The sequence below is a fragment of the Hyaena hyaena genome, unplaced genomic scaffold (assembly GCF_003009895.1).
Source record: "Hyaena hyaena isolate Hyena2069 unplaced genomic scaffold, ASM300989v1 scaffold_64, whole genome shotgun sequence".
In the NCBI taxonomy this organism is placed as follows: domain Eukaryota; kingdom Metazoa; phylum Chordata; class Mammalia; order Carnivora; family Hyaenidae; genus Hyaena; species Hyaena hyaena.
The window spans coordinates 3,274,442-3,298,207 of record NW_024080698.1 but is presented as its reverse complement, the minus strand read 5'-3'; the positions used below and the strand labels follow the sequence as shown (position 1 = coordinate 3,298,207).

Below are 23,766 nucleotides of genomic sequence, written 5' to 3'. Positions count from 1 at the left end.
GGTCTTTACTGGAGTGTGGAGGAGTATCAAGAGAAAAAGGGAAAACTTAGAGGCATGAGACTCAGAGTATACTGGATAGAGGACCAGGGCTGCAAAGTCACAGAGACATGTCTGGGATAGGTCACAGAGAAGGAAAGTAGGAATGTCTGTGAAATATAGTACTGGTACCCTCAAACTTTTACCAATTCTTTTTTTATTTAAACGTAATTTATATGCAGTAAAGTGTATATATCCTTAAGTACATGACTTAAAAATTTTTTGCGTGTATCGCCAGTCAGAGTGGCTAAAATGAGCAAATCAGAGAACTCTAGATGCTGGCGAGGATGTGGAGAAACGGGCACCCTCCTGCACTGTTGGTGGGAATGTAAACTGGTACAGCCCCTCTGGAAAACAGTGTGGAGGTTCCTCAGGAAACTAACAATAGAACTCCCTTATGACCCAGCAATAGCACTGCTAGGAATTTACCCAAGGGATACAGAAATGCTGATGCCTAGGAGCACATGTACCCCAATGTTCATAGCAGCACTCTCCACAATAGCTAAAACATGGAAAGAGCCTAAGTGTCCATCAACAGACGAATGGATCAAGATGTGGTTTATCTATACCATGGAATACTACATGGCAATGAGAAACAATGAAATCTGGCCATGTGTAGCAACATGGATGGACCTTGAGGGTGTTATGCTGAGCGAAATAAGTCAGGCAGAGAAGGACAAATACCATATGTTTGCACGTATAGGAGGATTAGGAGGAACTTGACGGAGGACCAAGGGGGAGAAGAAGGGCGGAAATGGTGGGGGAAAGGGAGAGAGGCAAACCATGAGAGACTCTTGAATGCTGACAAAAACTGAGGACTGATGGATGTGGGGGGGAGGGGGGGATGGGCATGAAGGAGGGCACTTTGGGGATGAGCACTGAGTGTTATGTAGAAACTAATTTGACAATAAACTATTTGTAAAAAAAAAAAAAAAAAATTTTTTTGCGTGTATATATATATATATATATACATGTATAATTGTCATCCAGATGAAAATGTAGAATATAAAGCTTTGCCAGTATTTTTCACTGGGAAATCTTTTTTCCCATTCACTGCTTTAATGCAATATTTAACGGTTAAGTATTGGTTTGATAGGCATTTATTAGTCTGTCTAATTTGTGCTGAAAATTCATTGTTTCTACAAGAAAGATTCTGTTTAGCTTAATGAGATTGATGTATGGCTATCTTTAAGGGGAAATATTTCAATGTAATAGGCTAGTTGAGTATGCAAGTTCAATGAATAAGACCAGGAGAATGGTTGTACTTAGGAAGAAAATCCTTCATATAGTAAATGTGAGCTAGTGATTTGGAATCCTTCAAAAGCTATTGTATAAAAACCACCAAAGAAACAAACCATTTGTAGAATACAGAAAGGAATGTTGGCTTTTTAAAACAAGGTTTGCTGTGGTATAATTGACATACAATAGACTGTGTACATTTAAAGTGTGTAGTTTGAGTTTTGACCCAAGTACAACATGTGAAACAATCACCACGCTGAAGATAATGAGCATATGTACCCACCTAAAGTTTCTTTGTGAATTTTTGTAATCTCTTTCCTACCCCCTTAGCTCCAGGCAACCACTTTTTGCTTTCTGTTACTATAGATTAGTTTGTATATTCTAAAATTTTATATAAACGGAACTATATAGTGTGTACTCTTATATGATCTGCCATCTTTCACTCAGCATAATCATTTTGAGATTCAGTCATGATGTTTTATGTTTCAAGCATTTGTTTCCTTTCAGTGCCAGATAGTATTCCATTGTGTGGATATACTACAATTTGTTTATTCATTCACTCGCGGATGGGAATTTGGGTCATTTCCCCTTTTGAGCTATTACAGATAAAGCTACATATAACATCACGTACATATATCTTTATATGTACGTTTCATTTTCTTTTGGATAAATAACTAGGAATAAAGTGTCTGGGGTACATGCAACTTTAAGAAACTGCTAACATGTTTTCCAAAGTGATTGCCCCATTATCAGTGTGTTAGAGTTCTAGTCCCTCCACATCCTTGCCAGTATTTAGTATGGTAAGAATTTTTAGTTTTAGTCAATTCAGCAGTTATGTATTAGTGTCTCATTGTGTTTCTGATTTGTATTTCCTGACTGAGGACCTTGACCATATTTTCATATTCTTTGTTTTCATGTGCCATTTATACTGTCTTTGCTTAGATGTTTGTTCCAATCTTTTGTGCATTTTAAAATTTGCATTGTTCGTTTTCTTATTATTTAGTTGCAAGAGCTCCTTACATATTCTGGATACAAATCCTTTGTCAGATAAATGTTTTGCCAAATATTTATTCCCAGTCTGTGTCTTGTATTTATACTTCTGCAACACCATCTTTTGAAGAGGAAAAGTTTTAAAACATGTAATTTAAGTTCAGTTTATTTTTTTATGTTTATATATATAGTTCGTGATTTTTTTTGTATCCTACTGAAGAAGCCTTTGCTGAATCCAAGGTCACTGAAATTTTCTGTGTTGATGTCTAGGAGTTTTGGGAGTTTTAGCTCTTACATTAAGTTGTCATTCACTTCAGGCCGATTTTTCTAAGTGTTGAGATGTTAAGATTCTTTCTTTTTCCCTTTCCCATATAACTGTCCACGTGTACCATCGTTGTTTAGAGAAATTGAATTGCCTTGATACCTTTGTCAAAATTCATTGACCATGTATGTGGGGGCCTATTTCTGGAGTCTCCATTCCGTTCTTTTATCTGCTTTGTGTCAGTGTTAGACTGAGTTGATTACTACGGCTTTAAGTCTTAAAATCAGGCATTAAGTCCTCCGATGTTTATTTCCTTTTTCAAAACTGTTTTTACTGGTTTTGGGTCCTTTATATATTTTAGAATCTTTTTGTAAATTTCCACAAAAAGGTCTGCTGAGATTTTGATTAGGATTGCACTAAATCTATCTGGGGAGAAGTGATGTCTTAACAGTATTGAGTCACTTGATTCACAAGCATAGGATATTGTTGCGCTTATTTAGATGTTCCTCAATTCACCTACCTTGTTTTGTCAAATATATCCCTTAGTATTTCATATATTTTGATAATACTGTAAGTGGTGTTTAATTTTAGTTTCTAATTGATTCTTGCTAGTATTAGACATATACTTGACTTCTGTATGTTGCCACTGTATCCTGTCATTTTGCTAATCTTCTGGTAGATTTCTGAGGATTTTCTACAGTGAAGATGTTAATATCTGTGTGTAAAGACCATGTTATTTTCTCTTTTCCACTCTACATGCTTTCATTTCTTTTTCTTCTTGGATTGGCCAAGACTTTTAAATATGTTGAATATGAGTGTTGAAAGGGAACATCCTGTTTTTGTCTTTCACCATTTAGTATGATGTTAGCTGTGACTTTGGTACATGGCTTTTATCACTGTAAGGAAGTTCCTTTTGTTCTTGTGTTGTCAAGATCTCTTTATCATAGAAGGATGATGAATTTTGTCATATGCTTTTCTTGCATCTTTTGAAATGCCTGTTTTTTTCTTTATTTGGTCTTACAGGTTAGATTATGTTGTTATTATTATTATTTTGAATGTTAAATCAATATTGCATTCCTCAGATAAACTGTACATAGTCATGATGTATTTATCCTTTTTATATACTAATGGATTATATTTGGTGAAATTTCAATAAGAACTTTTGCATACATGATACTAAAGGATATTGATCTGTAATTTTTCCTTAAGTCTCTGTTTTTTTAAATTTTTAAAAATGTTTTACTTATTTCTGAGAGAGAGAGAGAGAGACAGCGTGAGCAGGGGAGGGTCAGAGAAAGAGGGAGACACAGAATCTGAAACAGTCTCCAGGCTCTGAGCTGGCAGTCAGCACAGAGCCCGATGCGGGTCTCGAGCCCACAAACCGGGAGATCATGACCTGAGCAGAAATTGGATGCTCAACCGACTGAGCCACCCAGGCGCCCCATATCTCTCATATCCTGTGTTTCTAATATGTGCTTCTCCTTACTGACTAATCTAGCTAGAGGTTTATTAATGTTATTCATCTTTTCAAAGTAAAAGCTTTTGATTTCTTTGATTTTTCTTTATTTTCTGCTATTTCATTTGTTTGTATTCTTTGCAATTTATTTTCTTCTATTTTAGGTTTAATTTGCTCTTTAACTTCCTCATTTCTTATATAAGATATGGATGATTACTTATCCAGTAGTTAAAAATGTGATGTTATGTTTTGTGTGTATATGGATGCAATGTAGACGTTATATGCATATGCTGTATATCTTATAATATATGATTGCATATTAGAAATACATATGAGATAAAATCCATGCACAGTAGCTGAGTTGGCTTATTTATTTATTTATTTATTTATTTATTTATTTAGAGAGCACACGTGAGAAGGTGAGTGGGGGGAGGGGAAGAGAAGGACAAAGAGAATCACAAGCAGGCCCCGTGTTGTCACTGCAGAGCCAGACACGGGGCTCCATCTCACAAACCATGAGATTATGACCTGAGCCAAAATCAAGAGTCAGACACTTAACCAATTTAGCCACCCAGGCACCCCTGCATATTATTTTAACAGATAGTTTTAAGGTGGCCAGAATACCACTCTAGTCCCAGACACGTCAGCAATTTATTTTTCTTGCCATAGTTAATCTGTGCCAGCAGTAAACATACCAAACACCTCTGTAACTAGTATTTCCTAGTTGGTATAATTAAATAAGGACATTTACCGTAGCTTAACATATGGCTTTTTAAAAGAGTTTGTTTAAACATTCAAAGTTTTATAAGTCTTGCATAAGCAATTTTCCTTTTTGTAAACTTCATATTTAGAATATTCTCAAACTTCCAGAAAATTTCTTTTTTTTTTTTAATTTTTTTTAATGTTTTTATTTATTTCTAGGAGAGAGAGAGGCAGCGTGAGCAGGGGAGGGTCAGAGAGAGAGGGAGTCACAGACTGAAACAGGCTCCAGGCTCTGAGCTGGCAGGCAGCACAGAGCTTGACGCGGGGCTCGAACCCACGAACCGCGAGATCATGACCTAAGCGAAAGTCGGACGCTTAACCGACTGAGCCACCCAGGGTGCCCCGAAAATTTCTAAGAATAAAAATAAAATTAAAAAACACTCATGGGGCACCTGGGTGGCTCAGTCGGTTAAACGTCCGACTTTAGCTCAGGTCACAATCTCGTGGTCCGTGAGTTCAGGCTCTGCGTCAAGCTCTGTGCTGACAGCTCAGAACCTGGAGTCAGCTTGAGATTCTGTGTCTTCCTCTCTCTCTGTCCATCTCCTGCTTGTACCCTGTCTCTCTCTCTCTCTTGAAAATAAGTAAACATTAAATAATTTTAAAAAACAAAAACACAAAAAAACCCCACTCACATACATTTACACGGATTCACCTATTGTTTGAATAACTGCCAAACTGTTTTTCAGAGTGGCTGCTCCATGTTTTTACAACCATCAGCAACTTAATGGGTTTCCAGTTTCTCCACATCCTCACCAATACTTATTTTACTATTATATATCTTTTTGATTATAGCTATCTTAGAATGTGTGAGGTGGTATCTTATTTTGGTTTTTGACTTGTATTTCTCTGAGACCTGATTATGAGTGTCTTCTTATATATTTATTGGCTATTATCTTTTTTGAATAAAAGGTTATTCAGATTCTTGGTCCATTTTTAAAAAATGAGATATTTGTCTTTTTTTTATTGAGTTGTAAGTGTTCTCTATATGTAGTTTGTGTACATATCCCTTAACAGATATGTCATTTGCAAGAATCTCCCGTTCTGTGGGTCATCTTTTCACTTTTTTTTTTTAATTTTTTTTTTTAATGTTTTATTTATTTCTAGGAGAGAGAGAGAGAGACAGCGTGAGCAGCGGGGGGAGTCACAGACTAAAACAGGCTCCAGGCTCTGAGCTGGCAGGCAGCACAGAGCCCAACGCAGGGCCCGAACCCACGAACCGCGAGATCATGACCTAAGCGGAAGTCGGACGCTTAACCGACTAAGCCACCCCGGCGCCCCAATCTTTTCACTTTCTTAATTGTGCCCTTTGAAGCACAAAGGTTTTAACTCTGTGGTGAGGTCCATTGTGTCTGTGTTTGCCCTTGCTTAGCTATCTTAGATGAAAAACATTGCCTAAGCCAATGTGGGGAAGATGTCACATGTGTTATCTTCTAAGGGTTTTATAGCTCTTACACTGAGCTCTTTGATCCATTTTGAGTTAATTGTTACAGATGGCATAAGGTAGAGTCCAGCTTCATTTTCCTGCATGCAGTTAACCAGTTGTCCCAACATCATTTGTTGAAAAGGCTATTCTTTCCTCCTTTGAATTGTCTTTGACACTCCTGTCATAAATTAGTTGATCTTAAATGTTACTGATCTTTCTGGACTCTTAGTTCTATTCTATTAATCTACACGTTTATCTTTATTCCGGGTAGTACACTGTCTTGATTAGCATAGCTTTGCAGTAAGTTTTGAAATCAAGAAGTGTGAGACCTCCACTATTTTCTTTTTTAAGATGGTTTTGGCTACTTTGGGTTCCTTGCATTTTCTTAAGAATTTCAGGATCAATTTGTCGGTTTGGAAAAAAGCAATTTGGGCAGTGTCGCAATCTCAACATTACTAAGTATTGCAGACTATGAACATGAAATGTCTTTCCATTTATTTTGGTCTTTAGTGTCTTTCATTGAAGCTTTTTAGTTTAAAGCATCCTAGTCTTACTTACCCTTGGTTGTGGTGTATTATCCTCTGTATATGTTGCTAGATGTCATTTGCTGTAGTTTGTTGAGGACTTGAGAATCCATATTTGTAAGGAATAATATTTGTCTATAGTCGCCTTTTTTGTGATAATTTTATCTGATTTTGGTATCAGAGTGTTAAGGCCTCTGTTTCCTCCCCTGTTATATTTTGGAGGAGTTTGTAAAATATTGGTGTTAATTCTTTAAATGTTTCGTAAATTCATCAGTGAAGCCATCTGTCCCTAGGCTTTTCTTTGTGGGAAGATTGTTTGATTACTAACTCAACCTCTTGTTATAGATCCATTTAAATTTTCTGTTTAGTGTTGAGTTAATTTCAGTAGTTTGTGTCTTTCTGGATATTTGCCTATTTCATCTTGGCTATCTACTTTGTCAGTGTGTAGTTATTCCTATTTCTTCTCTTATAACCACTTTTGTATAAAGTTGGTAGGTTCTTTTTATTTCTGTTAGGTCAGCAGTAATGTTCCTTGTTTCATTCATGAGTTTTTTTGTTGGTCATCCCAAGCTGAAGATTTGTCAATTTTGTTGATGTTATAAAAGAACCAAAATTTTGTTTCATTAATTCTCTGTTCTCCATTTTAATTTTTTTTACTCTAACTTGTATTATTTCCTTCTTCTTAACTGTGTTGGGTTTGCTTTGCTCTTCTTTTTCTAGAAGAAGGTCGATTAGACTATTGACTTGAGATCTTCTTTTTTTTTTTTTAATATAGGCATATATAGCTGTAAAGTTTCTTCTAAGCACTGTTTTCACTGCATTTCATCAGTTTTGGTATTTTGTGCCTTGGTTTTTATTTATTTCAAAGTATTTTCTAATTTTCCTCATGATGTCTTATTTGACGCATAGGTTATTTAGGATTGTTTTTGTTTGTTTCTTCCTCCAAGTTTTTATTTAAATTCTAGCTAGTAACATATAGTGCAATATTAGTTTCAGGTGTAGAATTTAGTGATTCATCATAAATGCCCTCGTTAATCCCCAGCACCTATTTAACCCATCCCCCAGTCTCCTCCTGTCCCCAGCCCCTGCCACTCTTCGCCAGTAACCATCAGTTTGTTCTCTGTAGTTAAGAGTCTGATTCTTGGTTTGCCTCTCTTTTTTGCCCACTGTGTTTATTTGTTTTGTTTCTTACATTCCACATATGAATGAAATCATGGTATTTGTCTTGGACTTACTTCACTTAGCTTAATACTCTCTAGCTCTGTCTGTGTTGTTGCAAATGGCAAGATTTCATTCTTTTTTATGGCTGAGTAACATTCATTGTTTGTGTGTACACCACACACACAAAGACACACCAACCGCATCTTCTTTATTCATAAGATTGATTTTGGGGTTCTTTAAAATATTTATTTTAAAGAGAGAGAGTACGAGCAGAGGAGAGGGGGAGGGAGGGGGAGAGAGAGAGAGAGAGAGAGAGAGAGAGAGAGAGAGAGAATCTTAAGCAGACTGCATGCTCAGCATAGAGCCTGACACAGGTCTTAATCCTACGACCCTGGGATCATGACCTGAGTTGGACACTCAACCGATTGAGCCACCCAGGTTCCCCCATAGGATTGTTTGTTGATTTCCACATACTTTTTGAGTTTCTCAAATTACTCTGTTATTGATTTCTAATTTTATTCCATTATACTTGGAGAAGACACTTTGCATGACTTCTTTGCCTTTCAAGTTATAACTTATTTTGCTTATTATATGGCCTGTCATGAAGAATGTTCCATGTGCACTTGAGAGTGTATATTCTGTTGTCGGATGGAGTGTTCTATTGATGTCTTTAGTTCTAGTTGGCTTCTAATGTTGCTCAGGTTTCCTCATTTCCTTGTTGGTCTTTTGCCTAGGATTTCTACCCATTATTGAATTCTCCAAGGATTTTTTAAAATTTCTTACTTCTTTTCATTTCAATCAGTTTTTGCTTCATGTATTGTAGAGCTGTCTTGTTAGGTGCATATACATTTATATTTACTATGACTTCTTGATAGATCTTTTTATCATTAGGAAATGTGTCTTTTCTCTAGTAATAATTTTTGTCATTTTTACCTTAAAAGTCACAGTATTTTTTAATCATTGTCATGGGATTGACATCTTAATTTATAACACTCAGGCTCAGATTAATACTATGTATTCTTCAAATATTCTTCTTACCTTCTTTGCTCTCTCCTCTTCTGGGATGCCAGTTGCACATGTTAGTATTTTGATGGTTCCTCTTAGGTCACTGAGACTTTGTTTCTTTTTCTTTCTTTCTTTTTTTAATTTTTAAAGTAATCTCTACACACAATTGGGGCTCAAACTCACAACCTTGAGACAAGATTTGCATGCTCTACCAACTGAGCCAGCTAGGTGCCCCTGTTCATTTTCTTCATTCTTCTTTCTTTCTGTTTCTCAGAGCAGATAATTTTAATTGACCTGTTTTCAAGTTTGCTGATTTTTTCTTCCACTTCTTGAAATATGCTGTTGAGTCCCTAAAATTTCAGTTATTGGATTTCCAGATTTCTGTTTCCTTTACCTGATTTCTTTTTATTGATATTTTCTTTAAAAAAATTTTATTGTTTGTTTATTTTTGAGAGAGATCGACAGAGACAGAGCTGGGTAGGGACAGAGAGTAAGAGAAACACAGAATCCAAAGCAGGCTCTAGGCTCTAAGCTGTCAGCACAGAGCCCAATGCAGGGCTCAAACTTTTGGACTTTGAGATCATGATCTAAGGCAAAGTCAAACACTTAACCGACTGAGCCACCCAGGTGCCTTGATTTATTGATATTTTCTATTTAGTAACACAATATTCTCATACTTCTCTTAGTTTTTTGTTTTTGTTTTTAAATATTTTTTTATTTATTTCTAGGAGAGAGAGAGAGACAGCATGAGCAGGGGAGGGTCAGAGAGAGAGGGAGACACAGACTCTGAAACAGGCTCTAGGCTCTGAGCTGTCAGCACAGAGCCCGACACGGGGCTCGAACCCACGAACCGCGAGATCATGACCTAAGCGAAAGTTGGACGCTTAACCGACTAACCACCCAGGTGCCCCTTGTTTTTGTTTTTTTCATATGGTTTCCTTTATGTCTAATTTATTTACCGTAACTTATGTAACATTTTTGTCTAGTAAATCCTGTGTTTGGACTTCCTTGGGGACAGTTTCTATTTAGTGCATTTTCCCCCTGTGTATGGGCCATATTTTGCCTTTTTGTTGCCACATTGCTTACAATATTTCATTAAAAACTGGGGATTTGGGACTCCTGTATGGGAGTCAGTTAAGCATCTGACTTCACTTAGGTCATTATCTTATGGTTTGTGAGTTCGAGCCCCACATTGGGCTCTGTGCTAACAGCTCATAGCCTGGAGCCTGCCTACGATTCTGTGTCTCCCTCTCTCTATGTCCCTCCCCGATTCATGCTTTGTCTCTCTGTCTCTCAAAAATAAATAAACATTTAAAAAATTATTTTAAAAAATGGGTAATTTCAATTACTGTATTTTGAAAATACAGAAAATTCTGTTTGTTAATATTCTCTCCTTTTTGAGACCTCATTTTCATACTTTAGTTCTTTAGCTGTGGTTTCCTTTAGTTATTTGAACATTTTTAATGTGGCTAACTTAAAGTGTGTGTTTACTAATTCTAACATCTGGGCTTTTTCAGCAACACGTTCTATTGAATACTCCTTTTCCTTTGGATCATACATGTGCATACATTTCAACAGTCTTTTAATGTACTGTTGAAAACTGGACATTTAAAGTAATATGTAATTTGGCAACTAACAATCAGGTTTTCCTCCTCCTCTAGGTTTTTGTTGCTGTCTTTTTCTTTAATGACTTTTCTGAACTAATTGTTTGAAGTCTGTATTTTTTGTCCTGCATGGTCACTGAAGTTGATTGGTTAGTCTTACCATCAGCCAGTGATTGAACAGAGATTACCTTAATTGCCTGGAACCAGTAATTCTTCCAGTCTTTGCTGAGAGGCTCTTGTGGCACACCTTCAATACTTACGCAGTTGACAGGTCTAAGCCTTCAATTCTGACTCACACAGAGCCTCAGGGTCAGTTAGGTATGAGAGCATTCAGGCCTTCACTTCTTTCCTGAGCTTACCCATGGATAGCCCCGTGGCCTTCTTGATTGCCTAGAAGATGTCAGAGCTTTTTAAAGCTCTTATGGACATCTCATTCCAAATTTTTCCTTTTAAACTTTAGAGATAGGTTATTGTTTGCCTCAACCATTATCCACCACATCAGGCTACCTAGTTTCTCCCAATGGCAACATTTTGTCAAAGAATACTACAGTATCACAACTTGGGTATTGACATTCTGATAGAAATTTAGTTTTTTTGCCACTCTGATGTGTGTGTGTGTGCGCACATGTGCACGTGTGTGTGTGTATATTTCAAGTTTATATGTTTTGACGGGGGCAGGGGAGGTGCGCAGAGAGGGAGAATCTCCAGTAGGCTCTGCATTGTCAGCACAGAGTCCGGCATGGGGCTCTATCTCACGAACTATGAGATCATGACCTGAACCAAAATCAAGAGTGTGACACTCAACCACCGGACCTACCCAGGCATCCTTCTGATATTGTGATTTTAGCTTGCATTTCCCTGATGGCTAATGATGTTGAATGCCTTTTCTTGCACTCATTTGCCATCTGAATCTTTGTTTTGGTAAAATGTCTGTTTTTCCTTTTTCTATTTGTCTTTTTTTTCTGTTCAGTTTTGAGAGTTGTTCGTATATTCTAGGTTCTAGCTCTTTGTTGTATATGTGTTCACACAAATTTCCCCCTTAATTTTCACTTATGTGTATTTTTTTGCCCTTAAACAGCGTCATTGGAGGGTAAAAATTCTAGATATCGATGAGGTACAGTTCTTCCATTTTACCTTTCCTAAACTGTGCTTCTGGTGTCAGCCTTGGGTCCTGAAGATTTTTAGGATGTTAAAGTTAGTTTTACATTTTAGATCTGTGATCCATTTTGAGTTAATTTTTGTATAAGAAATAGGAGGTCAAGGTTTTTTGTTTTTTGTTTTTTTCTTTATTTTTCTCTGCTTTTTGCCTATGGGTGTCTAGTTGTTTCTCCATTATTTTATTATAAAAATTGTACTTTTTTATAAAATCCAGGAGATTGCTTTTGTAGTTTTGTGAAAATCAGTTGGGCATATTTATTTGGATGTACTTCTAGATTTTCTGTTTTGTCCAAGTGATTTATGTGTCTGTCTGTCCACAGTCTCATGCTCTAATTATTACTATATAGGTATAGTAAGGTATAATACTTATTAGAGTGATTCCTCCCACTTCATTCTTATTTTTGAAAATTGTTTTAGTAACTGTAGGGCTTGTGGCTTTCCATCTAACTTTTAAAATAAGCTGTGTTAGTGTACAAATAACCATTCTGGTATTTTTCTCATAGCATTTATGTTAAATCCATAGGTTGGTGTGGGAAGAATTGGTGTCTTTATAATTTTCAGTCTTTTAATCCATGAACATGGTATATCTCCCCATTTATTTTGGTCTTTTAAAGTTATTTTTTTTCCATCAGCATTGAGTATATTTAGCTATGTTGTTCTGTACATAGCATCTTAGATTTAATAATTATTTCATGTATTTAGAATAATTGTAAATAGTATGGCAGTTTTAATTTTAGTTTCCACACGTTTATTGTTAATATATTGAAATGGAATTGATTTTTTGGTTTTGACCTTGTTCTGCAACTTGTCTAAATTTGTGTATTAGATCTAGGAGGTTTTTTATTTGTTTTTGAGTCTTTGGGATTTTTACATAGACAATTATGTAATCTGCAAATAAGGACAGTGTTACTTATTTTCCAATGTATATGTTTTTGTTTCTTTTTCTTGCATTGTTGTAGTGACTAGAACTTCTAATACTGTGTTAAGAATGGCAAAAGCTACATCCCTGACATGTTCCCAATCTCACTCTTTAATTATTAAGTAAAAATAGTACCTAGAGGTTGAGGTATTTCTACTCTTACCCTGTCTCATTGAGAGTTTTTGTCACAAGTGGGTGTTGGATTTTGTCAGGTACTTTTTCTGTTTCAGATGATACAATTAAGTACTTTTTAAAACATTTTTTTAATTTATTTCTGAGAGAGAGAGAGACAGCGTGAGCAAGCGAGGGTCAGAGAGAGAGAGGGAGACACAGAATCCAAAACAGACTTCAGGCTCTGAGTTAGCTGTCAGCATAGAGCCCAACACAGGGCTCGAGCCCACGAACTGCGAGATCATGACCTGAGCCAAAGTCGGACGCTTAACCTACTGAGCCACCCAGGCACTCCTCAAGTACTTTTTCTTCTTTAGCCTGTTGATAGTGGTGAATTACATTGATTGTTTTTTAAATTTTAAGCCAGTCTTGCACAACTTGAATAAATTGCATTGATCATGATGTGTAATTTTTATACGTTGCTGGACTCAATTTATTAATATTTTGTTGCACTTTTTTTTTTTTGGTCTAAGTTAATGAGATACAGTGTTAATTTTTTTTAAACACTGCATGAATTTTTTGGAGAAAAGTTAGTAACATATGTAACATAAAACTCACTATTAAGCTATTCATAAGTATACAGTAAAGTAGCATTAATTACTTTTTACTGTTGTGCCACCATTATCTATTCCAAAACTTTTTCATTATTTCAGACAGAGACTCAGTAACCATTTGGCAATAACCTCCATTCTACCTTACTTCAGCTGCTGGTAACTAACCTACTTCCTGCCTCAGTGAATTTGCCTATATTAAGTATTTCATTTAAGTGGAATCATAATATTAGTCCATGTGTGTCTCACTTATTTCACTGAGCATAATGTTTTCAATGTCCATCCATGCCACAGCATGTATCAGAACTTCATTCCTAGGGGTGCCTGGCCAAGTCGGGTAAGTGTCCAACTTAGGCCCAGGTCATGATCTCATGGTCCCTGAGTTAAAGCCCCATATCAGGCTCTGTGCTAACAGCTCAGAGCCTGGGACCTGCTTTGGATTCTGTGTCTTCCTCTCTCTGCCCCTCCCCTGCTCCCACTCTGTCTCTCTCTCTCAAAAATCAATAAACATTAAGAAGAAATTTCATTCATTTTTATGACTGACTAATATTCCATTATGTTTATAACCACATTTTATTGGCCCATTCATCTATTGATGAACACTTGGTTTGTTTCTGTTATGTTTGGAGACTTGGGTACTATTTAAATTTTTTTAATTTATTAGCAGGCAGTCAGCCTGTTTAGGTTTATTATGGAGATCATTTTGTGAGCTGTGGTTCCAGAACAGCTTAATTTTCAGAGGCTTTACATTGTTATTTTGGTCTGCTTGTTTTATATAGTGCCTCCGGTGCTCCCCCTAATCCTTGCCTGTGCTGGGAAGGGGGAGCGTAGTAGGATGTGCTTCAATGTATTAGTGACTTTCTGTTGCTTGTTGAGAGTAGCTGGTGCTTCTCAGACATTCATTTTAAAGCTTAAAGTTATTAAATTTTTTAAGTAAATTAGGCACTTCATGATAAAATGAAAATTAATTATGGTATTTTATGATAAAATTTATTTTGGAAATATATGTGCCTCACCTCTTTTGGTTTATGATGTATATCTGGCACATTTGAGTCGCATAAAATTATATTTTGACTTTTAGTAAACAACGTGGACACAGTCTGTTTTAGGGGGTTGGTAATATTGAGTGGTCTTGGTAAAATTAGAATTCGGCATATATGAATTCCTTTGCACTTTTATTATTTTTAAGTGTATTTATTTTTATTTACTTATTTATTTATTTAGTTACTTAGTTATTTTTTGAGAAAGAGAGACGGAGCACGAGCTGGGGAGGGGCAGAGAGAGGGTGAGACATGGAATCGGAAGCCGGCTGAGCTGTCAGCACAGAGCCCCATGCTGGGCTCTAAACTTGTGAACCTTGAGATCATGACCTGGGCTGAAGTTGGACACTCAACTGACTGAGCCACACAGGTGCCCCATCCTTTGCACTTTTAATGTGGGAAGAAGATAACTTAGGTGTATATTATGTCTTTCAGATAAGAACATTAATGAAGGCAAAAAATTAATGAGGAAAACAAGGTTTTTGATCACAAAATATCTTTACAGATAGATGGTCCAGAATGTTTAACAGTTTTGTTAGTGAGCATTTGTTGAAGTAAAATAGTGAGCAAGTGTACTTTAAAGACATTAATATCATTAATAATGGTGAATTCTGAATTAATAATTATGTTATTTTAACCAGTTTTTTAATTTGTCATTTTTCAAACTTTGTGCTAGATGACAAGCAAACCAGAAACTAGTTACAGATTGTGGTAAGGGTTAGAATAACAGAGAGCTGTCTGGAGCAGTCATGGAAAGGCTGCCTGAGGGTTGACATTCAGGCTGAGACTTGAAGGAGGAGGAGACGCCAACCGTGAGAAGTATATTCCTGGTAGGATTATTCTTTAACATAGGATTTGGGGGCCCTTCCAAGTCCTGCTTCTGTGGCCTTTTGCTTCCTGGTGATTAAAAAGGGTCACTTATTTAACTGGTCCACCCTCCTATATTTATGAGTGAGGAGACCATGAAGGCTAGAAAGTAGAGAATCCGTGGTGACAGCCTAGAATCCCAATGCCTGGTACACACAGACACACACACCCATAGACGTATGACATATTTCTTCTACTTATTTACATTCATTGTTTTCATGAATTATTTTAGAAGATGTGTGAAAATGGGCAGATTGCAACATTCAGAAAAAGAAATCTCTAGCTAAAAGAAAAAAAATTATAGTAGATAAAAATTTGCCTTAAAGGGAAGGTGTTTTTCTTTCGTTACTCATTCCTAAATTAAATAGGGAAGTAAAACTCAATTTCTGAATTTGTTTTGAGAGTGAGTGATTAAAAACTTACTTTCATGGAGATTTTTACACTGTATGGCAATGTCTGTTCCTCTCAGACCTCCTGGGGATGAAGCACCTTAAAGTACATCTTATGATGGAGCCCAGCTTCACATAGTGAATGCCTACAGAATCATAAAGCCAGAGATCTAAATCCATTTTGTTTATATATCTTTCTTTCCTCACTTTTTTCATTGGAAATAAATGCCTAATTTTAGGAATTAGGTTGCTTTAAGGTGCTGTCAGTCATAATGTCAGATTTATTTTAAAAGTAAATAGTGATGGATTTAGAAGCATAGATTCTGGGGTCCTTTTGCTGGAATTTATAGTCTGTCTCTAGCCACATTCTTGTTGAGTGACCTTAAGCCTAACCTCACTGCCTGCTTATCTTAAAATGGAACCAATAATGTCTATGTCCTAGGATTAGTTTGAAGTTTAATAATATAGGGATAATAATTACTAGATGCTATTCTCATTTCTGTTGCATCTGATTGCTATTTGAACTGGGGAGCATTGGGACAGTTTGGGATTCATTTAAAGTATAAAATCAGCGGGGTGCCTGGGTGGCCTAGTCATTTAAGCTTCCAACTTTGGCTTAGGTCATGGTTTTGCATTTCTTGCGTTCAATCCCCATGTCAGGCTCTGTGCTGACAGCTCAGAGCCTGGAGCCTGCTTCAGAATCTGTCTCTTCATCTCTCTCTGCCCCTCCCTCTCTCAACTCTGTCTCTCTCAAAATAAACATGAAAAAAGATTAAAATAAAAATAAACATTAAAAAATTTAAAACAAAAGGGGGAGATGCTTGGTGGCTCAGTTGGATAAGCCTCTGACTTCAACTCAGGTTATGATCTCCCCATTTGTGAGTTTGAGCCCTGACATCCTGCTTCAGGCTCTGTGCTGACAGCTCAGAACCTGGAGCCTGCTTCAGATAGTGTGCCTCCCTCTTTCTCTGCCCCTTAAAATAAAGTATAAAATTAGGGAGGAAAGTTCTTGGAAGTGGAAGTAGCTTGTAAGTTGTGGTTTTGAATGTGGATATGGGAGAATCTGACTTGCTTTGTTTACTTATTTTTTTTTTGTAGCCTAACATTGTGAACACGCTAAGTGATTAAGTATTTATCTGTCAGTTGTGTGTTTCTAGGCATATAATTTGAAGTTATTATAACTGGTCATTAAAAGTGAAATGTCTTTTTTTTTAAATGTGTATTTTTGAGAGAGAGAAGAGAGAGAGACAGTGAGCAGGGGACGGGTAGAGAAAGAAGAAGAAACTGAAGCAGGTTCAACCTGGGGCTTAAACTCAACAACTGCAAGATCATTACCAGAGCTAAAGTCGGGCACTGCACTGACTGAGCCACCCAGGCACCTCTAAAGTGAAATATCTTAATTTATTTCATACCTGAGTTGAATCCTCTTCATTTCTACATCTTTTAAGGAAAACTGATCATATATAACAATGTTTTGTCTTAGGACTTTATAAAACAGCTGCTGTTATTTTTTTTGACTAAGGTAATTCATGTTTTTTTTTAGAAGCTCCTAATTAAAAATGCAATATAGCCAAATTATGTTGCTGTGCTTATCTTTATTTTGTTAAGTTCTCCTCATTAGCTAAAGGTCTGATCTAGCTTGATGATGGGAAGTTAGACAGTAGTCATCATATCATAACTAGTAGGTTCCAAATATATCATGTTTCTAGTACTTTCTGTGGTGTCTCTCCCAATCAGATGGGGGTCCCCTGAATGTGGAGCAACCCTATGGGTGGAAGCTGGTGGTGCAGGTGGTGAAAGAATTTACCCGAGGCAGAACAAAGAAGATGGAAGTTTATTAAATACATCACAAGGAAGCAGCAGGCAGGACAGCAAAGCAGAGTCCGTCTGCCAGGAAGCGATGGTGGGGGGCTATAGTTAAAGAGGGAAGGTGAGGCGGTATGGGAATTGATGGAATTTATCTTTTTTGGTGCCGGGTGTCCTGGTATAAGTAATCCATTGGTCAGCTAGGGCTTAGGGATATTTTGAGATGGGTTGCTTAATGGGCCTGTTTGTATTCAACCAGGGGTTGGGGGTCACTGTGGGCCCTTTTACCTTACTCAGGTTTCCTTTGTTCAAATTGCCACTTGTTCAAATGTGGCCACTTTCTTACTGGTTTCCTCTGCTGATTAGCTGGAAAGCTTCAAACTAGGAGCTCCTGCTTTTTGTCTCTTCCATTTTAAGCATTTTGCTATTCAGTTAATTCTTGTTATTTCATTGTGTCCTGATCAATAAATCTCTCTTAAACAAGAGTATAACAAAAAGATATTTTCTGGAGCATCTGAAATTTCAATTTATGTTAAAAGGTGGAGGAAGGGATGGAAATAAGGTGGGTGAGCTAGGCAGAGCCTTTTACATTCACAGTATGAATCTTTAACTATAAGCTAGGACTAGATAACAGCCACGAAGAGATCATTTGCATCAGTGAATGCAAATACCAGTACTTCCATCTAAGCAAAAAGGTGAGATTTTACTCATACACTCAGTATTTAGAGTGTTCCCTATATACTGAAAAATGATGGGGAGTGGGCAGTGGAGTGGGTTGGCACTGCGGTTGAAGAGAAGCACAAGAAATGGAGGACAGGGCTTTGCCAAAATAAAATCGGGATACGATGACTAGAACAAGGGAAAAGTAATGCTCAGCAGGCAGGAAATACCATCCAGTTAGGTAAATGTAACCTAACTGGCTTGTATCTCACCTTGCTGCTTGGCTTTCAGCTTTAGTTATACTGGAAAAGCCAGATACATGGGAGGAAACAGTAAGCTGCTTCCCTGATGAACACCCGGAGATCAACAAAGAGGAGTCAGTGAATGTTGTATGAAGCCAAATGAAATATCATTGCTCTGTGTTTTTTAAAAATAAGCTTTTAATTTTATCTTTCAAAGTGTATTTATTTTTTTAATAATTTCTACACCCAGTATGGGGCTTGAACTCATGACCCCAAGATCAGGAGTCGCATGTGCTTTTCCAGCTGAGCCAGTCAGGTGCCTCCCAAAATAAACTTTTTATTTTAAAATAGTTTTAGATTTATATACAAAACTTAAAGATAGCACAGAATTCCTATCCCCCTTACCTTTTCCTGTATTATTACCTTATGTTAATATGGTACTTTTTTTTTTTTAACAAGTAATGAACCAATATTAAACATAGTTCTTAACTGAAGTCCATATTTCATTCATATTTCCTTCACTTTTACCTAATTTCCTTTTTCTTTCCTGGGATCCCATCCAAGGTATCATATCATATTTAGCAGTCATGTCTGCTTAGGCTGCACTGGTCTATTACAGTCCTTTAGACTTTCCTTGTTTTCAGTGACCTTGACAATTTTCAGGAGTGTACTGGTCATGTATTTTGTAAAATGTTTCTTGTTTGGAATTTGTCTGATGTTTTTCTCATAATGAGACTAGGTTGTGTGATTTTGGGAGGAGGACCATAAAGTACTATTTTAAAAATTATTTTTATTTGTATTTTTTTAAATATTTCTTTTGAGGGAGTGAGTGTGCTTATGCATGTGTGCGTGGAGGAGGGCCATAAAGAGAGGGAGAGAATCCCATGCAGGCTCCTCACTGTCAGCACAGAGCCTGACATGGGGCTGCATCTCAGGAACCCTGAGATCATGAGCTGAGACAAAATCAAGAGTCAGATGCTTAACCAACTGAGCCATCCTGGTGTCTCTTATTTTTATTTATTTATGTCTTTTATTTTAGAGAGAGAGAGAGAGAGAGAGGGAGAGAGAATGTGCGAGAGGGACAGAGAGAGAGTGTGTGAGTGTGAGAGGGGCAGAGGAAGAGAGAGAGAGAGAATCTTAAGCAAGCTCCACACTCAGTGTGGAGCCAGATGCGGGGCTCAATCTCATAACCCTGGGATCATGCCCTTAGCCAAAATCAAGAGTCGTACACTTTATCAGCTGAGCCACTCAGGTGCCCCTAAAGTACTATCTTATTATGTCCTATGAAAGGTACATACTGTCAATATGACTTTTCACTGAGGATGTTGAATTTGATCATCTGACTGAGGTAACATTTGTCAGGTTCCTCCACTGTAAAATTACACTTTTCCCCCTCCTTTCCATGCTGTTTTCTTTGGAAGGAAGTCCCCATGTGCTTCCCACATTTGTTAAAGGGTGGGGGGTTATGCTCCATTTTCTAGAGACATAAATTGTTTAGAAATCTGCCTGGCAGTTTTGTCTCTTTTCCCAGTTTATTTATTTATATCATCAGTATGGGCTCATGGTTATTTGTTTTATACTTTGAGTTATAATCCAACACTGTTTTATTGCTTAAGTTGTTCCAGCTTTGGCCATATGGGAACTCTTTCTCTAAACTCATATGGTCCTTTGACAGATTCTCATCAGTACGTTATTTTTTTGTTATTTTTGATGGTTAGCCCTTTCTCACTTTCTGGCACAGTGAGATGCTCCAATTTCATGTTGAATATGTCCTGTCCTGGTCCTTAGATTGAACCATTTCTCTAAGAAGCCCTGGTTCCTTTTATTGGAGAATGGTATTAGAACCCAAGATCTGAATGCTAGGTCTGCAATATGCTACTTCTAGGCATAGGGTGTTTTTACTTCTAGGCCCTCTCAACTGACAGAGCAAGAAAATATGTATGTGTATATATCTGTAACCTCTGTGTATATACATATTTATAAATATTTCTATTTGTAACTCTCTGTATCTATATTAAACTAAACATGAGTTCATACTGATGTTGTCAACTCAGTTCATTACCACATGGATTATTACAGCTTCTTTTCTTTGCTTTTGTGTAAACTCTTATGTATTTAATTGTTCAATTCTCGTATTCCATGTATAGTGGCATCAGAATACTTAACCCAAGCTCCCATGGGAAGTAACTTTATCCACTAGAGTATAGTGCTTATGTACAGTTTTCACCATTAGAGATTCTACTCACTGTCACGTGACTTATGTCAGCACCTCTTTTCCACTCTACTCCCCCTTCAGTGAGGTGGTCTCATATATTTGTAATAGAGTTTTAAAAAAATTTTTTTTAGTCTTTATTTTACTTTGAGAGACAGAGACATAGAGTGAGCAAGGGTAGGCAGAGAGAGACACAGAATCCGAAGAAGGCTCTAGGCTGAGCTGTCAGCACCTAGCCCGACACGGGACTCGAACCCACGGACTGTGAGATCATGACCTGAGCCGAAATCGGTAACTGACTGAGCCACCCAGGCGCCCGTGTAACAGAGTTTTAAATGGTTTTGTCATATTCTGCATTTCATCCCAAGATCCCCTGATCTCCAAAATCATTTTTTTAATTGCATACATTAGGTTCACTCCGAAGTTCTGTTTTGATGAATGCATAGTGCAGTGAATCCGCTATTCCATTGTCATAAAGAATCGTTCTACTAAAAAATTTCCTTTCCTTCACTTACTCACATCATCCTTCCTCTCCCCCCCCACCTCTAGCAACCATTGGTCTTTTTTACCATCTCTATAGTATAACCTTTTCCAGAATGTCATATTCTTGGAATCATACAGTGTGTGCCTTTTTATTTTACTTTTTGTTACTGAATAATATTCTCTTGCATGGATATACTGCAGTTTGTCTGTCTACTTATCTATTGAAGGACATCATCTTGCTTGTGTCCAGTTTTGGGTGATTATGAATAGAGCTGCTGTACAGAATTGCTTGCAGATTTTTGTATGGACATAAGTTTTCAAATTAGTTGCATAAATACCTATGAGCAGAATCACCAGCTTATATGGTGAAAGTATGTCAGCTTTTTAAATATTGTGTCTTTGCACTATACTCAGGTTTTTTGGAACAGAAAAATCTCCTCTTGCCATTTTCCTTGCCTATTTTCTCTCCAAGTCTCTCTTGACTGTTGATTCCAGGTTTTGTCATTGCTATAAAAGAGCAGATGATACAGAATGTCAGTTTATCAATTTTTGGGGAAATGGAATCCTCTAATGATCTTTTCCATGTGCTTGTGATATTTTTGGTTAATCTGTCAGTGAAAATAACCAGTTGCATCTAGTTGGATTTGACTGTTTTGTGCTTTCTGGAAATATAGCAGGAATAGATATTTTGCAAGTGGCTTACACTGCCTATAGGTTGTTAAAAACTTTCTAATTGGGTTGTATTGTTTTATTTTTAAAGCATTTCATAGTTGCTAAAATCTTGAGGTATTACATTTTCCTCTTTAACCATCTCCCTCAGGCACTATGGTTTTTAAAATATATAATTGTATTTATTAACTTTAAGTTAAAAGATAATTAAGTGAAATTTATCTTCCTGTAAAGTGATGGTATGTTTTGTTTCCTTCACAGCATTTATTCAGTCGGAGAGCATAATAGAAGTACTACGTTTTGATGATGGAGGGTTACTACAGGTAATTTTATTTTAATTTGAAAAATTATCTCCGTGTCAAACCTTGAATAATATCCAATTGTTATTTATCTCTAAAAAGCGTAACTGGTTTCTTTGAAATATATTTTATGAGCTTTATATGCAGATAGGTCAGTAGAGTCATTAGTAATAATAAAAGCCTCCTTAGCTATATGAATTACCTTTTCAATTAAATACTTCTGAGGAGTGTTGGAAGGTTAGGTGGGGAAAGTCAGATCAGGAGTAGTGGAATTGGTGGTTAGCACTATGAGTATGGATGTCAGACCTTAAAATATTTACCTGGAAGAGGACTTCTCTAGAGTATAAGTTCTGTAGATGTAGGTCTATATCATTTTTCTTGTTGCTGTTCTAAGCCACATCTGTAAATATGTTATACCTAAAATTAGAAAGTATAATCTGAAGTCTTTCCTTTCAGACCTAGCGTAGATATCCCATGAAGCCCATTTTAGTCTTCCTAGCTAAAAACCAGTTCTAGAATTTCAGAGCTGAAAGAGGAGAATGAAAGCAACTTAACTACCCCTCTGATTTTTATTACTGAGGTATTTTCTTCCTTCTTCCAAACTTTTTTTGTATTTGATATACTTGTCTTATAGTACTTACCACTTTTGTAATTATCACATCTGTTTTCAAATACCATCTATTTGGTAGCACGACATCCAGTTTTTCCAAAGTTTAATTTAAGAGGAAGGTGCTGAAGATCCCATGACTGTATAGTAACGGGGCTGGTGTTAGAATTCTCATCTCCTCACTCCAAGTGATTGTTAGTCTCTTTCCTACACAGTGCTGCCTATGATGTATTTATTTATTTAATAATAACTAAATACATTACTCAGATAGTTGTGAAAAAATATTCCCTGTAGCTTATAATAATGTCAGGAAACTGAACATTACATTAAGGCAATAGAGAAAAAATAGTTGTGGTAGAGACCTGAAATAAGATTTCTGTTTACATTTTATCATAAATTTAGATTTCAGATGATAAGCCAAACAAAGAGAGCAAGAAAAAAAGTGATGGGTTATAAGATTCCTTTTCTCTGAAAATAAAGCAAATGTGTTCTGAATAATAACTTTTTCCTTGCTTCCAAATTTTTAAATAAACATATCTTTCATACCTTTACATAAGAGATACTGGGGAACACAGCAGGCAGTGGCTGCATGGTACTTGCAAAAATGTCTTTGTATAGCTTTTTATATTAAAAAAACTCAATAAAAACTAAAGATATATAATCTCAAATTTTGTAAAGCCACCTTACTGGAAAATGAGCTTGGTCTCTTTTGTCTCGTTTTTTAATCTGTTACAGGGTGAGAACTTGGAGAACTGATAGGAATGAAGGTTTTAAATATCTCCCTTTAGGTGGTTTGTGGGATCTGGATAACAGGCAAACCAAGACTGAATTTCTGGAAAATTCAAGAAGGATCCATGTCCTTTAGGAAATAGACACCCACCTAGGTTGCAAGTGGTAATTCATTTTGTAAATTCTGGAGCTTGATTTGTATTTTTGTTGGGGGAGGCTGTCAATCCCTATCTACATGGACTTGACTGTGGAGGAACTCATGGTCTGGGATGTGATTTCCTCATCCTCTTTGGGTCTTCTGAAATGCCTGGACAAGAGCTTGATAGAGACCTGAGTTGAGACCTCAGAATTCTATGGCAAAGGTAATTTTAGATTGGAACAATATTGAAGGCACATGGTACCAGTGGTTACCTCAGCCACAATAAAATCTCACTAAGATTCCAGTAGAATGTCTGATATCAAGATGCTCTGTGTGTGTGTGTGTGTGTGTGTGTGTGTGTGT

The 23,766-nt window shown here is 36.7% G+C and overlaps 1 protein-coding gene across 1 annotated transcript in view; it reads left to right on the top strand.

Annotated features, from left to right (window-relative positions):
• TMEM131 (transmembrane protein 131) overlaps positions 1 to 23,766 on the top strand; it is a 237,732-nt gene that overhangs the window by 43,951 nt on the left and 170,015 nt on the right. Inside the window, exon 2 of the mRNA XM_039232398.1 lies at positions 21,891 to 21,952. Coding sequence (XP_039088329.1) covers positions 21,891 to 21,952 — 62 coding nt within the window. The remainder of the gene's footprint in view (positions 1 to 21,890; positions 21,953 to 23,766) is intronic.